At 49.6% G+C, this 13,296-nt stretch overlaps 1 protein-coding gene across 3 annotated transcripts in view; it reads right to left on the reverse strand.

Annotated features, from left to right (window-relative positions):
* Positions 1-1,103: 1,103 nt before the first annotated feature.
* Positions 1,104-13,296, reverse strand: part of FAM167A (family with sequence similarity 167 member A) — a 59,144-nt gene continuing 46,951 nt past the window's right edge. For all 3 annotated transcript variants that reach the window (XM_014592716.2, XM_014592717.1, XM_006161224.2), the window contains one exon: positions 1,104-4,106. In XM_014592716.2, the coding sequence (XP_014448202.1) occupies positions 3,843-4,106 (264 nt within the window). In that variant the 3' untranslated portion in view covers positions 1,104-3,842. The remainder of the gene's footprint in view (positions 4,107-13,296) is intronic.

Consider the following 13,296-nt stretch of genomic DNA (forward strand, 5'->3'; position numbering starts at 1 on the left):
AGCAGCTCGATGGTTAAGGCAGCTGGATCCTACATGGCTGACTGTATGACTCGAGTCCTGGACCTCATGGCTTGAAAAACACACCAGGCATATGTGTGCGTATGCCCAAAATCCCAAGAGGAGGATGGAGAAGAAGCTGGCAAACATATGTACCCTGTAGCAAATTAAAGACATATAGCTATAGGTTGCTTGTGCTCACCTGAGAGACAGAGATAAACAGAGAGACAGAAAGCAAGAAATCATCCCCTGCGGGGGGATGGCCACACCGCAATCCCTTCTCCTCCATTCTCCTCTTGGGATTTTGGGCATGCACTCACATGGTACCTGGCATGAGTTTAAGCCACCCGGTCTGGGACTTGAACAGCAGTTGCCTATGTGAGTCTTGAGATGTAACCATTATGCCATCTGCTGGTCCCCAAATTTATGTTTCTAATGTTGGACTTTCCCCTGAACTTCAGACTCTATGTGTAACACTTTCCACTCAGATGTCCAGCTGATATTTAGCTTTAAACAATAAGGAAATGGAAAAGGATGACCTCACGGAAATAGAGTTGAAGGATTGCTAGAGGCTGGGAAATGTGGGAGGTGGTGAGGGGCCCAGTGATGTTGGTTAACATCAAAAATTTCAAAATTACAGACAGATATCAGGATGCAGAGGGTAAATATAGAGCGTGATAATATTTATCACCTTTGGAAACGAACCCTGGGAGGAGGACGGATTTGCTTTGGCTCTTGCTTCGCCAAATTCAGGAATAATGGGCGTGTCTCTCGACCTGACTTAGCCCACACTGTGGAACTCATGATAGTTAACCACCACCAAAGGAAAGGCACATTAAGGGAAGAAGAGGACTTTTTGTGAATCTTTTCCACCCTTCCACACCTTCATCTGTTTGTTCGAATCACCCATCCATCCATCCATCCACCCATCCATCCATCCGTTCTTTCTTTCAGTTATGTGTGCTAGAACAAGGGCAGGCTAGAAACCAAACAGAAAGAACTGAATTTCTCTTCTTTATATGGATATCTTCTTTTGAAATATTTTTATTTTGCTTTTTCTAACAGTAATATAGAAACAAATAATCATAAAAAATAAAGTTGTAAGTTGTCCATCGATAATGTAATAGCACTTGGTATTGCTACAGGGAGTCGGTATTAGGCTAGGTTAGGCCACGGTCAAGCCTGCCCAGGCCCCCAGGCCTCTGTGATTGCTACTGAGCCCATGAAGGCATCTGACCTTGCCACACGCTGCAGCATCAGAGGAGACTGTGTTTTGCAGCGGGGACCCTTGGGAATGAGGGAGAGATGGATAATGAGGAAAACTGCAAACAGTATTATACACACGTGGTAAACCAGCAAGTTGCCCCAGGGAGCTGAGGACAGAGATTAGCCCAACATCACTGCTGACCATAGACATCTCTTGACTCACACACGGCAGAGACTTCACAAAGTGGAGATAACTTGGCTGGTTGGGTTCACTGCGAAGTAAGGTGCTAACAGAGACATGGACTACGTGGAAGAAAACACGGCTGACTATTCCCCTCCGCCTCTCTCCTCTCGTCCCCACTTCTCTTTCCCCTCCTTATCCTAAAATAAAATTCACTTGGGAAGAACCGAGCAAAAGAGCTGAGACATCTAAGCTGAGACACACCTATCCATGAAAGCGCATCTCAGAGAACACAGACAGGAAGAAAGCGCTGGGTGCACCGAGAAACTGCATTCAACGAATTCAAATAGATCGACTAAACTGTTACATTCCACTAAACTGTTCCACTTTCACTGGGTCCGTTTTTTCTCAGTTACTGTCCTGACTGCTTTCCACCGTTCGGCAAGTTTTCAAAATATGGGATGGGCTTTCCTGCATGAGTTCGAGGGTGTTTATGGTCATGTTCTCTCAGTGTGAGAGGGTGGGTGTGTGTGCACCAGGGTGATGGATGGCCTCTGACCTCAAGATCTCGTCTGGAAGAGGCTGGTGGGTCAGAAATGCCTCTTCAGGGCTTGGCAGTGCTCGTGCCTGGCCTCTGAGGAGGGTGGTGGTGGACGAGTCCCCTGGGGCTTGGACGTCCCTGCACAAAGTAGGGCGCACGGCTCCTCTTCACTTACTCATCCTACCTTCTTTGCAGGATACACAAACCCTCCAGCTCTCAAAGCACAAGGAAGGGACCGAGTCCCCTCTGTCTACTAAGGACGATTTGCTTGCATCTTCCAGTTCTCAGCTGACACATCCCAAACCACCTCCTCCCCACGTGGGTCATGTGGGTGTCACACGAACCCCACTGAGATACACAGGAAGTAGAATCACAGATGTTGGGGCAGGACTCCATACTGAGACTACCAAATGGTGACTGGTAACAGTGCTTTGTGGATCTACCATCCAAACGGGGACTGTGTTCCACCTACATATTCTGAATTGCAAAGTGGGAGGTTCGGTTCCCAGCTAAGGTGAGAGGAGAGGGGTTGGCAGCTTGTGGTTTTGGCAAAGCATTAGGATCGCCTTTGGGGTTTGAGGTACGGATATGAGTTCTAGGCATGGATAATGATTTCACACATCAATATTCTATAGCCACTAATAGCATGTAACCCGAGGAAAGTCATTCTCGTCCCCAGGCTTCACTCTACTCCTTAAATGACAGGCCTCCACTAGATGACATTAAAGATTTAAAAAGCCTCTAAATTAGGATGGCCCCTGCAGAGGAATCCCTGCCCTGGGGTGTTATGCTTGGTTAACTTCCCTAGGTTAACTTCCCGAACCTGCTGTGCTCTGGACTTGCTGATCCTCAACTCTAAAATCAGATCGGAAACTCTGTACGTGACCTACTCAACCGTTCCCACCTGGACAGAAATCAAAGTTCTTAACAAGTTAGTAACACATTAGTAACAGTCTCGGTCCACTGAAAGTAGTTGTTTAGGTCAGGCACAGATGTCAGGGGTGGCTCAGGACAGGCTTCTGGGCTCCCTAGATTGTCTTTCTGGGGAGGCCAATGAGGTGACAGAGATGACACCCTCAGAATGCACCGGAGGCCTCTGCTCTCCCTCCACCACCAGGATGATCAGTTATGGAAACTCCACTCATGACCGGCCACTGGTCTCCCAGGCACGCCCTCTGGAATTGTGGGGTGGCAGCGAAGGGGTTCTTTGGAGGTTGTGATTGGCGCATGTGGCAGGGGGGAGGAGTGGAAACAGGGGTATCTCTGTCCCACCCACACAATGCTAGCGTGCGGCCATCACGTCCTGGCACACGCAGGAGCCGTGGCCTCGTAGTGCCAAGGTCGAGGGCTGGTAGTGCAACGCTCACCAGGAGTGCTGGCTGCCAGGTGCGGAGCCTGCAGCCCTGAGTGCCACTTGGTCATTCCTTTTGGTTTTCCTTTTTCTGGTGACTCAGAGTCACCTACTTAAGGTAATTCAACCCAGTACTCGGTAATCTAACGTCTCTAATCCCCAGAGCCCTGGGGGAGAGCCTTCTGCGACGGAAATGACTTGTGGTGGTGGTGGTGGGGGGGCTTTGGGATCCCAGTTCATAGCTTCATAGCACCAGTGGTTCCAGGAAACAGGAATGTGGGCCACTGGGTTCAGGCTGGGAACCCAGTTCTGATTTAAACTCCGGCTGCAGTGGCCCTTCTGCAGAGCTCTTTGGGCATTAAGTAAGAGCCAGTCATGGAGACACTGGGATCCACAGCTGGGGCCCCTGAGAGAGCACCTTGCAACAAGTCCTGGGGACCTACAACTCACCTGTCACAGGAAGCCCTGCCTTTGGGGGGACCCACCGGGTAACTTGGTCTCAGTCCCCTCCCCACACTGCCTGTACAAGCCTCTGTTCTGGTTTGTTGGCCCCCTCTGAGGGCTTCTCAGCAGAGAGAGAACCTCCGGGAATTGATGTTCATCTTGGTGACACCAATGAGCTTGAGTGGCGTGGACAGGCTGAAGGAGGAGGCCAGGGGGGAGTCGCAGAAGAGGTCGGACAGCTCGTCCCGCTCCTCCAGCTCGTAGGTGGCGTCATTGAGCATCCTCCGGTGGAGGCGGCAGGTCTGCTCTATCTTCAGCTTGTTGATATCCCCACGCAGGCGCATGAGCTGTCTGGCCAGCTGCTGGTCCTGCAGCCGCATCTCCATCTGGAAGAGACGGGGGTGGGGGGGTGGTCAGCAAAAAGCTGGGGTGGAGGCTGCAAGTCCACAGCCCCTGACAGGCACAGACCTATTAATAGTTTTGACTGATGTCTTGGATCATCAAAGCCAACAGGTGACATGGTGGTTAAAGTGTTAGACTCCCACATGGTTGACTGCAGTTCGAGTCCTGGACCTGGTAGCTTCAAAAATCACGCTGCGTGTGTGCGCATGCCCAAGATCCCATGAGAAGAATGGAGGAAAAGGAACTGCCATGTGGCCATCCCCTCTTAGGAGTGAGTCTCACTTTCCCTCTCACTGTCTCTGTCAAACTCTCCAGGGAGCATCTATGCCCTATAACAAAAATCTAAAAAAAGAAAAAAGAAAATGTCTTGGACCATCAGTCAGTCCATAGGGAAATATGAGCATCTTCTCAGCTCAGGAAGATAGGCAGGACACAGATAAGCAAGGTGGCCAATGAGCTCTGCTTGCAAAACAGGCTGGTTGCTACTGTTGTCTAAGGCCTTCTGAAAGAGGTGCTCGTTGTCCTGGCTTCCAGATATTTCCAGGTCATTCTCATTGCTTAGAGATGCATTCAGATGAAGTAAGAACATAAAGAAAAGCATGGAAATGACAAGAGTTATGCATAGCATACCGTCCCAGTTAACAGGGACTGCATACGTGACAGTGGTCTTACTCGATTATCAAAGGCTATGCCGTATAGCCTGGGTGTGCAGTAGGCTATAACATGCAAGTCTGTGTACATATGCTCTATAATGTTTGCACACTGGCAAAAGTACCCCCAATTTTTTAGAGGTGTTCACCTTAGGGTGTGTGCGCTTGCTGAAGAGAGAGAGAGAGAGACAGCAAGAGGGAAAATGAAAAATCAATGAGAAATCACCCCTCCCCCCAGGGAGATGGCCACGCTGCAATCTCTTCTCCATTCTCCTCTTGGGATCTTGGGTATACACACACACACACACGTGCGCGCGCACGTGCCCAGTGTGAGTTTCAAGCCACTGGGGCCAGGATTCGAACCTTAATTGGTCATGTGGAAGTCAAGTGATGTAACTGCTATGCCATCTGCTGGCCCAGTATCCCTGTTGTTAAGCAACACAAGACTAAATATATCAAATTTAGGAGCATGGTTATCTCTAGGGGACGGAGGGACTGTCATTGGGTAGGGTATAGAGGGTCTTCAACTGTAATGACAATGTTTTCTAGCTTATGATGGAGAGTGGTCATGCTTTTACAGTATCCTTTAAACATTATATTGCTCTTTAAACATTTTAAACTTTATACGATTTTCTTTAGAATGATTTAATTTCATTATTATTTTTAAACTTTCACCAGAAAAGGAGAGACAGAGAGAAAGTGAGAAAGCAAGCCACAGGTCTGGGACTCAAACCACAGTCAGCCATGTGGGAATCTAGCACCCCAACCACCATGCCACCTGCCAGCCCCTTTTAAACATTTTAGACTGCCTGAAATATTTGGGAAATTTGTGGGATATTTTACTGCAAACCAGGTACTATTTTTAGCCCCTTGGGCATATTCACATGCCACAGTTCATCTCACTACAGCCCGTGAGGGAGTAGCACCGTCTTCACCCATGATGCCTAGACGAGGCTGTGGGAGCATGGCGAAATCAGTCAACTCACCGCATCCAACAAAGCTGGGGCTAGGAACCCAAACGACTCACTCCAGAGCCAGAGGACTGGCTACTGAGCTCTCCTGCCTCTTAAGCTAGAGAGGGAGTGGGGGTTTGGAGCTAGTGGAACGCTCAGTGACCTTGGAGAGGGGTCCTAATATTTTTCCTGGTGAGAAAAGGATGTGACAACGTTGTGACACCTGGCCTTACATGGACAGTTTCCAAAACTGATTTGCATGTTTAGCTCTTTGGATCCTCAGAGCCAACCCGTGCTAGCCGCAGGGCAGTCTGGGTCAGAATTCCACCAGTCAGGATCCTGGATCCCAGAGGGCTACTTGGCGTCACAACTGGTGTGACGTGCAGAAAGGGACTGGAGCACAAGGTCTCTCCAGGCTTAGTCAGTGTTCTCGATGAGCAATACTTCATCCTGAAGGCAGTCACCAGCCATTCCCGCATGATCGAGGTTACGCTGCCTAGGATGACGTGGTTCTGTTGCAGTATTTTGTGTCCTCGCTCCCCTGGGGCTTGAAGCCACACTGATTTAGAAAAATGAACCATGAGATTCCAGAGGAGCCTCTCTGTGGGCATGCAAATGAATGCAAATATTCTCACTTTCTTCCTTTCAGGTTTGAATAGAGCAGGCTGCAGGGTAGAAAAATGAGCACCTTCGCAATCAGCATTTCAATGTTCTTTTATTTCCTCTCTGTTTTTTATTTTTTTATGTCCTTCTACAGATCTCTTCTCCTGACTTCCTAGATAGAAAAACTGAGATAGACTTGCTTGAGGGCTGGCAAGGAACTCAAGGGAAAAGTTAAAAGTAAAGTTCATAGCTCCAATTCGTTCACTACCTTTTCAATTCATGAATGTCACAACTCAAATTTATTGCTAGAAATTCTGTTGATCTAGAGAGGCACCAAATGGATGATAGGTTACCATGGGGCAGTTGGCTATTCAGTTTTCATTTCTTTTCTTTTCTTTCTTTCTTTCTTTTTTTTTTTTTTTGGTCATAAGCTGCTTGTGCTTGCTGGAGAGACAGAGAGAGACAATGAGAGGGAAAGTGAGAAATGCCCTGGGGAGATGGCCATGCTGCAATGCTGCAAGTCCTTCTCCTCCATTCTCCTCATGGGATTTTGGGCCCAAACGCACGCACGCATGCTTGACGTTTAAGCTGCCGGGTCCAGGACTCAAACCACTGTCCAGCCCTTTAGTCACCATGCCACCTGCTGGCCTCTTCATTCATATTTTTACAGGGCCCCTAATTATGCCTGGACCTGGGCTAGGTGCTCCCTCAACTCTCTGAAACCTGTAGGGAGAAAAGACTATGCCAGCCTATGCCCACTGCCTGGGTTACTGCTCCCCGGGAAGCTGTGCCTTCGTGCCCGTCTACGGAGTTCTCTGTAACGGGAAGGCAGCTCTAACGCTAGGACCCTGCTTTACATGTGAAGTCTGACCTCAGGAATTAGATCTTTGGTCTGAGAAGATCCCTGAAAGTGGGAGAATTTTGGGTTTGACCACATGTCTGAGAGTATCCATGAAATGCAGCCTGAGGTGGCACATGGGAAGGGGAGACGGGTCATTGTTCTGTGACAGATCCAGTCCAAGGTCAGAGGGCAATTTAGTCTTTAAGAGCCACTGGAGCCACTGGAAAGAGGGATGGTAATAAGGCACATGTCCAGTTTCCTTTGAGTGGACAAAGGCAACCTTGGTGGAGTCACCTCCCACGCCATTCAGCTTAGATGCATTCAATGCTGCATGACGACAAGAAGAGATGTGGAACCCCAACTTCAGCAGAGAAGGGGAATCTGGCCAGTCTACTTGTTTGGGCTCTAAGGGCACATGAGGAGGGCTGGGAATCGGTGGTCTCAGCAAATGGTTCTAAGGACATCTCAGAGCGTGAACCCCTCACCAGGATTTGCTGTGGTCTAACATTAAGAAGCTCAGAATATATAATGTGTTATGACCCTTGAATACAAATCACTTCTGTCATTCCAAGCTCAAAGAAACACTGGTTGTCCCCATGCTACAAAGAATACCGGCTGTGTGGCCCGCTATTACCTGCTCTGGGGGCCACAGACGCTTTGTGAGGCTGGCCCCATGTCCTGAACACTAACTTGAGTCCTGATTAATAGGTAACTCCACTGTAATCAAATAAAATTTATGTAGAAAAGAGTTCCCACAGGTCTGGGACTTGAACCGTGGTCAGCCACCTTGGAGTCCAGCGCCCTCATCCACCATGCCACCTGCCAGCCCTCTTTTTAGAATTTTTAAAAGTTTAAAGTTTACTTATTTTAAGAGAGAGAGAAGGAGGGGGTACTCTTGCAGGGGTTTGGCCACGCTGAGATCCCCTTCTTGCCCCATCCCCTGCAAGATTTCAGCCACCCAGGATTATAGGTACCCAATGGTGCACTGGTGTGTTCAGTTCAACACGGGCCCCAAACTCGGGGCTCCCCCTTCAGTTCCAGCATCACACAGCAGTGTCCTACCACCTACACCACCACAGTGGAGCCAGAGCTTTTCAGCTTTCTTTTTTTTTTTTTTTTCTGAGAGCTATTTTGCTCTAGGACACATGCACTCACCAGAGAGAGAAAGAAAGCAAGAACTCCAATCCCCCAGGGGGTGGCCGTGCTACAATCCCTCCTACTCCATTTTCCTGTTGGGACTTTGGGCATGCACATACACACACCCGGGGTGAGTTTCAAGCCACGGGTCTTGTACCTTTACCACGATGCCACCTGCTGGTCTCTCTTTTTAGCAATTTTTAACAAGCATGTATCTTTGCTGGTCCCATTCGGAATAAGTCATGAGACGGCAGTTGCCGAGGAAGGTGTGAGGGCTATGACACAGCACAGGTGAGCAGGTCTGAACTGGGGCTGGAGCCCCTGTTTCTTTCTTCTCTCCTTCAGGCTCTGACAGGGAGCTCAGAGGCAGCGATGACAGTACCCCCCTTTGCTTCTGCCACACACCTCTGGATGCGTTTTCCATGTTACTTCCCTGCGTCCTCCCACAACTCTGGGTTGGGCATTATTTTCCCGTTTCACAGATGAGGAAACTGATTTGGATAAGCAGCTGTTCGGCACCAGTCAGCCTGTGAATGGCGGCACCTGGGCCATACCCGGGCCTGTCAGAGTCCAGAGCCGGTGGCCCCTCCACAGCTCCTGTCTACCCAGAGTGAGCTGGACCCAGGGGAAACAGAGGCAGAACATTCTCAGCTCTGGAGTAGAACCTGGGTTCAAGCTGAACCTCGCTCCTCACTAGCTGCACGTCTAACGGCCCTTGAACTTCTGTCTCCTCATCCACAGGAAAGGGAGCTGTCCACCATTGTTTACAGCCTTTCTCCCCAGGCCAAGGCAGGCATGCAGAATCCTGCCAAGCTCTCCCAGGTTTGAGCCTTCGTTAATGACTGAGACTGTGGCCCTCGAACCTAGTCTGGGTGACTCAGCTCTGTGTCCCTGGCGAAGGTCCCGCTGTAGGACGTGCAGAGCTGGGAAGAAAGGCACTTGCTGGATTCTCTGAGGCGCAGCCTGTTATTCTAGCAATCCCATAATTAAGGCATAGGACTTGCTGAAAGGGGGAGATGCAGTCAGCGCTTAGTGGCAGGAGGGTGTGTCCCTGAGGATAAAAGAAATGAACAATGGGTGGCCCCTTTGAATGAGCTGCACTGTGGTATAAGCTGGACCGGAACCAACAGAGGCAGACACGAATCCTTCTGAGGAGGCCAGGTTGCTTCCTGAGGTGGGAGGTGAACCTCCCAGGGTAGGATTATGAAACTGAAGATGGTAATTAAACGGCTCTGCAGGCCCGAGAGAGATTTCCTTACTTCCAAGCTTTCCTTGGGGAGGTGAGGGTGTGATGAGGGGCACGGAGACTGAGGGGAGGGGCAGGAGGAGAAAAGCTGAAGGACAGTCAGTGAGGAACTTCAGAAGACAGCAAAGCCCAATGGGAATGTCTCAGAGTGTGCTGGGAGGCTCTTCCTGGGAATCTAGACCAGGACCTGAATGAATGAATCAATCAGTTCAATCTCTCCAGAACCGGGTCTCAGTTTTCCTCCACTGGGACTGCCTTAGAGAAACCCATCCTGACTCTCATACCCAGGCTGACCTTGACCTTCTCAGAGCTCCTCCTGACCCTCCTCCCAACCCCCACTGGTGAGTTCAAGCTTTTCTCCACGACCTGCTGGTGCAGCCCTAAGGAGGTAACCCAACCTCTCTGAACTTCGAAATAAACACAGCAAGAACACCCACTTACAGCAAGTAAATTATTAAATACATAGACAATAACGAATTAAATGATAATCCAATGGGCATCGTGAAATACCCAATGATTATGACAATTAAATAAACACGAATACAAAATAGCTGACCTGAAAAATACTAGTTCTCTCTCTTCTTCATGATCAGAACCACAGAGAAATGTATTAGATTATTGTTGTGTTACTCCTCACAACACTTTTTTTTGTTTTTTTGAGAGGTTTTTGCTATAGGGCACATGCACTAGCCAGAAAGACAGAGTCAGAGAGACAGGAAGCAAGAAATCAGTCCCTTCTCGTCCAGTCTCCTCTTGGAACTTTGGGGATGCACAAACACGTGCCCAGCATGAGCTTAAAGCCATCAGGTCTGGGACTCGAACCACAGTCAACTGCATAGGAGTCCAGTGCCTTAACCACTATGTTACTGGCTGGCTTCATTATTTTGTAAAGAATTTTTTTTTTAATTTTGTTCATCATTATTAGTTTTAGATTTTGACCAGAGAAGAGAGAGGGAAAGTGAGAAAGTAAGTTGATGGGTCTGGGACTTGAACTGTGGTCTGCCATGTGGGAGTCCAACACCTTCACCACCATGTCACCTGCCGGGCCCCCTAGATGAAGGTATTAACATGGCTGTCTCATCGCATTTCTCACCCCCATCCTTCCCAGACGATGCTTGGTGAGTTGGCCCTGTCCTCTGGCCAAGTCCTTTGGCGGAGGTGGACAATGTTGGCACCGAGGGCTGTGCCTGACGTGGCAGAGTGCCCAGTTTTCTTTTAGTTTCATGGGGGTGTCTGATCCCTGTAGACAGAGGCCCCAAGAAGGTGTTTATAGCTGTTAGAAAAGGAACAAGAAACCTGACAAGTGTTCATCGTGGAGGGGCTGCCCAGGGAGTCTCACCACAAACACAACTCTTCAGGAAGCTGGGCACTTCATTTTCAGTTTTGGCATCACACAGGCCAAGGAGAAGACTCCCTGGTCCCTTTATGTTCCAGGCTGGTGAAGGACATTTCTGAGCGTAACTGAAGAGGGGAGACAAAAAGGAGGTCCTTTTCCCTGGTGTTGAATACTCAAGGCTCAGGCCCCTGGAGTCGGCTGACTGACCAAAGCCCAGTTGGAGGTGTTCGCAAAATAGTTCGAATTCTAGACTCGCCTGGTGGGTAGAGACAGAACCCACAGGCTCCGGGCTCATGCTCTTCCCAGCTCACCCCCTTCCGGAAGCATCGCTCTGGCCCCATCAACCACCTACCAGGCTGTCCAGAACGGGGAAAGCTGGAGGCTGCCACGGCAGCCTGGAACCCCAGGATTGCACAATACAGACTTCACTGGACTCCGAGTTTGGTGTCTGGGGAGCAGCAGGGCTGGAACTCAGCCTGGAGGGGTGGCCCAGAGCCACCAAGTGCAGAGGCCACACCCTGCCAACCAGTCAGGCGGTGGCACATTCTCTAAATCCACTCAGAGGCGGGGGTCAGGCCTGAGCTGGAGGAGCGATGGTAACAGACTTCAGGATCTTCACGTTCCTCATACCCCCAGTGCACCAGCCCGAAGGAAAATCCCAACTACCTTCAGTCCTCTGCAAGGTGTCAGAGCGACTGCTGTTTTCCTTCTGAGAGCAGCTGAGAGGGACAGTGGACCCTTGACGGAACTGTTCGGATCCTTCCCAGCCCTGGCAGGAAGTCGCTGTCAGGTACCAACTCTGGGCCTTGGTACAGAAGCCTGGCAAACCAGCAGGGAAGATCTGCTCAGGTGTGGAGAAAACCTAATTCTGAGCTTAAAATCTAAGCAAGGTTATGCAAACCATTTTCCCTGGGTAGAAACAGGCTAATTTTTAAAGATACTCTTCAATGCTTTAGCTGATGATGAGTCAGAAAAACAATGGGATCCAGTTTAATGTTTCGACTGAGATGGACAAACACCGGAATGTGTTTGTTGTTGAAATGTTGAACTCTGTTTTCAATTCAAAGGGTTTGACAAGTAGCCTTTGTTACTGTGTAATCCCCGAAGCAGGCAGAATGGCATGTCCCAGTCCGCCTGCCGGTTGGGGTGGGTTGGCATGGGGCTTCTAGACGACTGCAGCTCTGGGACACTCGGTTCCGGATGCCGAGCTCGTTCACCGAGACCCATTCACCGGCCGAGCTCAAGCTACATGGGCAAGGAATGCAGACAGGGCTCGGAGCGCGAGCTTGGGGATCCCTGGTCTGCCCTCCAAGGCCCCTCTGGTTCTGGTCTTAGCTGCCTCTCATTCTTGGATACTCAAAGCCTATCCCTTAGAATTAGAAATGTGGGGATTCCAGATTGCAGGCCCCTTCCCAGACATCCGGGCCCAGAACCTTCATTTAACAAGAGACCAAAGCGGCGTGTGTCATTGCCGGGAGGCAGTCTCTATCTGCAGCTGGAACGATTTCGGGAACGTACATTGCCTAGTCACTGCTGTTTCCGCATGCCCGCCCGGGCCCTCTGCTGTCAGGCCCCACGCCAGCCTCCCTTCCTGCATCTGTCCTCACAGCTCTCTGCTCTCAGTGGCGAAGACTGAGTTCAAGCCCTGGCTCTGCCCCTTGCTAGTCCACACACCTCAGTCTACTTGTCTGTAAAATGGAGACACCACCAATGAGTGCACGGGTTTGTTGGAAGAATCAAAGTGATGGGGCTGGCAGGTGGTGTGGTGGTTAGGGGCACTGGACTCTCACGTGGCTGACCACGGTTTGAGTCCTGGACCTGGCAGCTTGCTTATTCTCTCTCTCTGTGTATGTCTCAAATTGAAAATAATTATAATGATAAATAAAATGAAGGAAATAAGTTTTTTAAAAATTAAAAAAATCAAATAACGGAGCATGTGCTGGGACGCTTGTTCGACCTTGTTTCCTTCTCTGCCTCCACTCTCACGCCTTCTGTTGACTGTGGACATCTTTGTGAATTTCTGGGTTTAGGAATCCAATAGCAAAACCGATGGCCTTTGGAGGACACCAGGGAGATGGTGGTTAGGAAGAGCATTGCCATGCAGCCAGCCAGGCCAGAGTCACACCGCAGCCTCCGCAGGAGCTGCCACGTCTCTCTCTTAGCCTATTCATTCTTCTGGAAAACGGGGAGACTGGCCAGCAGAAGAGAGGGGAATGGATGTGAAGTGCCTGGCACACACCAGCACTGCATTAGTGACAGACTTCACTATTGTTTTTATGATTATTGCTGTTTTTACTCATCCCCAGTGGCACAGAGGAGTGGCCAGGGGAGAGTGGAAAGTGTTATGCAAATATGAATAGATATTTGCATCTATAGTTAATTTGCATCTATAATGCTAACACTCTCTT

Source organism: Tupaia chinensis, unplaced genomic scaffold, assembly GCF_000334495.1.
Source record: "Tupaia chinensis unplaced genomic scaffold, TupChi_1.0 Scaffold138390_1, whole genome shotgun sequence".
Classification (NCBI taxonomy): domain Eukaryota; kingdom Metazoa; phylum Chordata; class Mammalia; order Scandentia; family Tupaiidae; genus Tupaia; species Tupaia belangeri.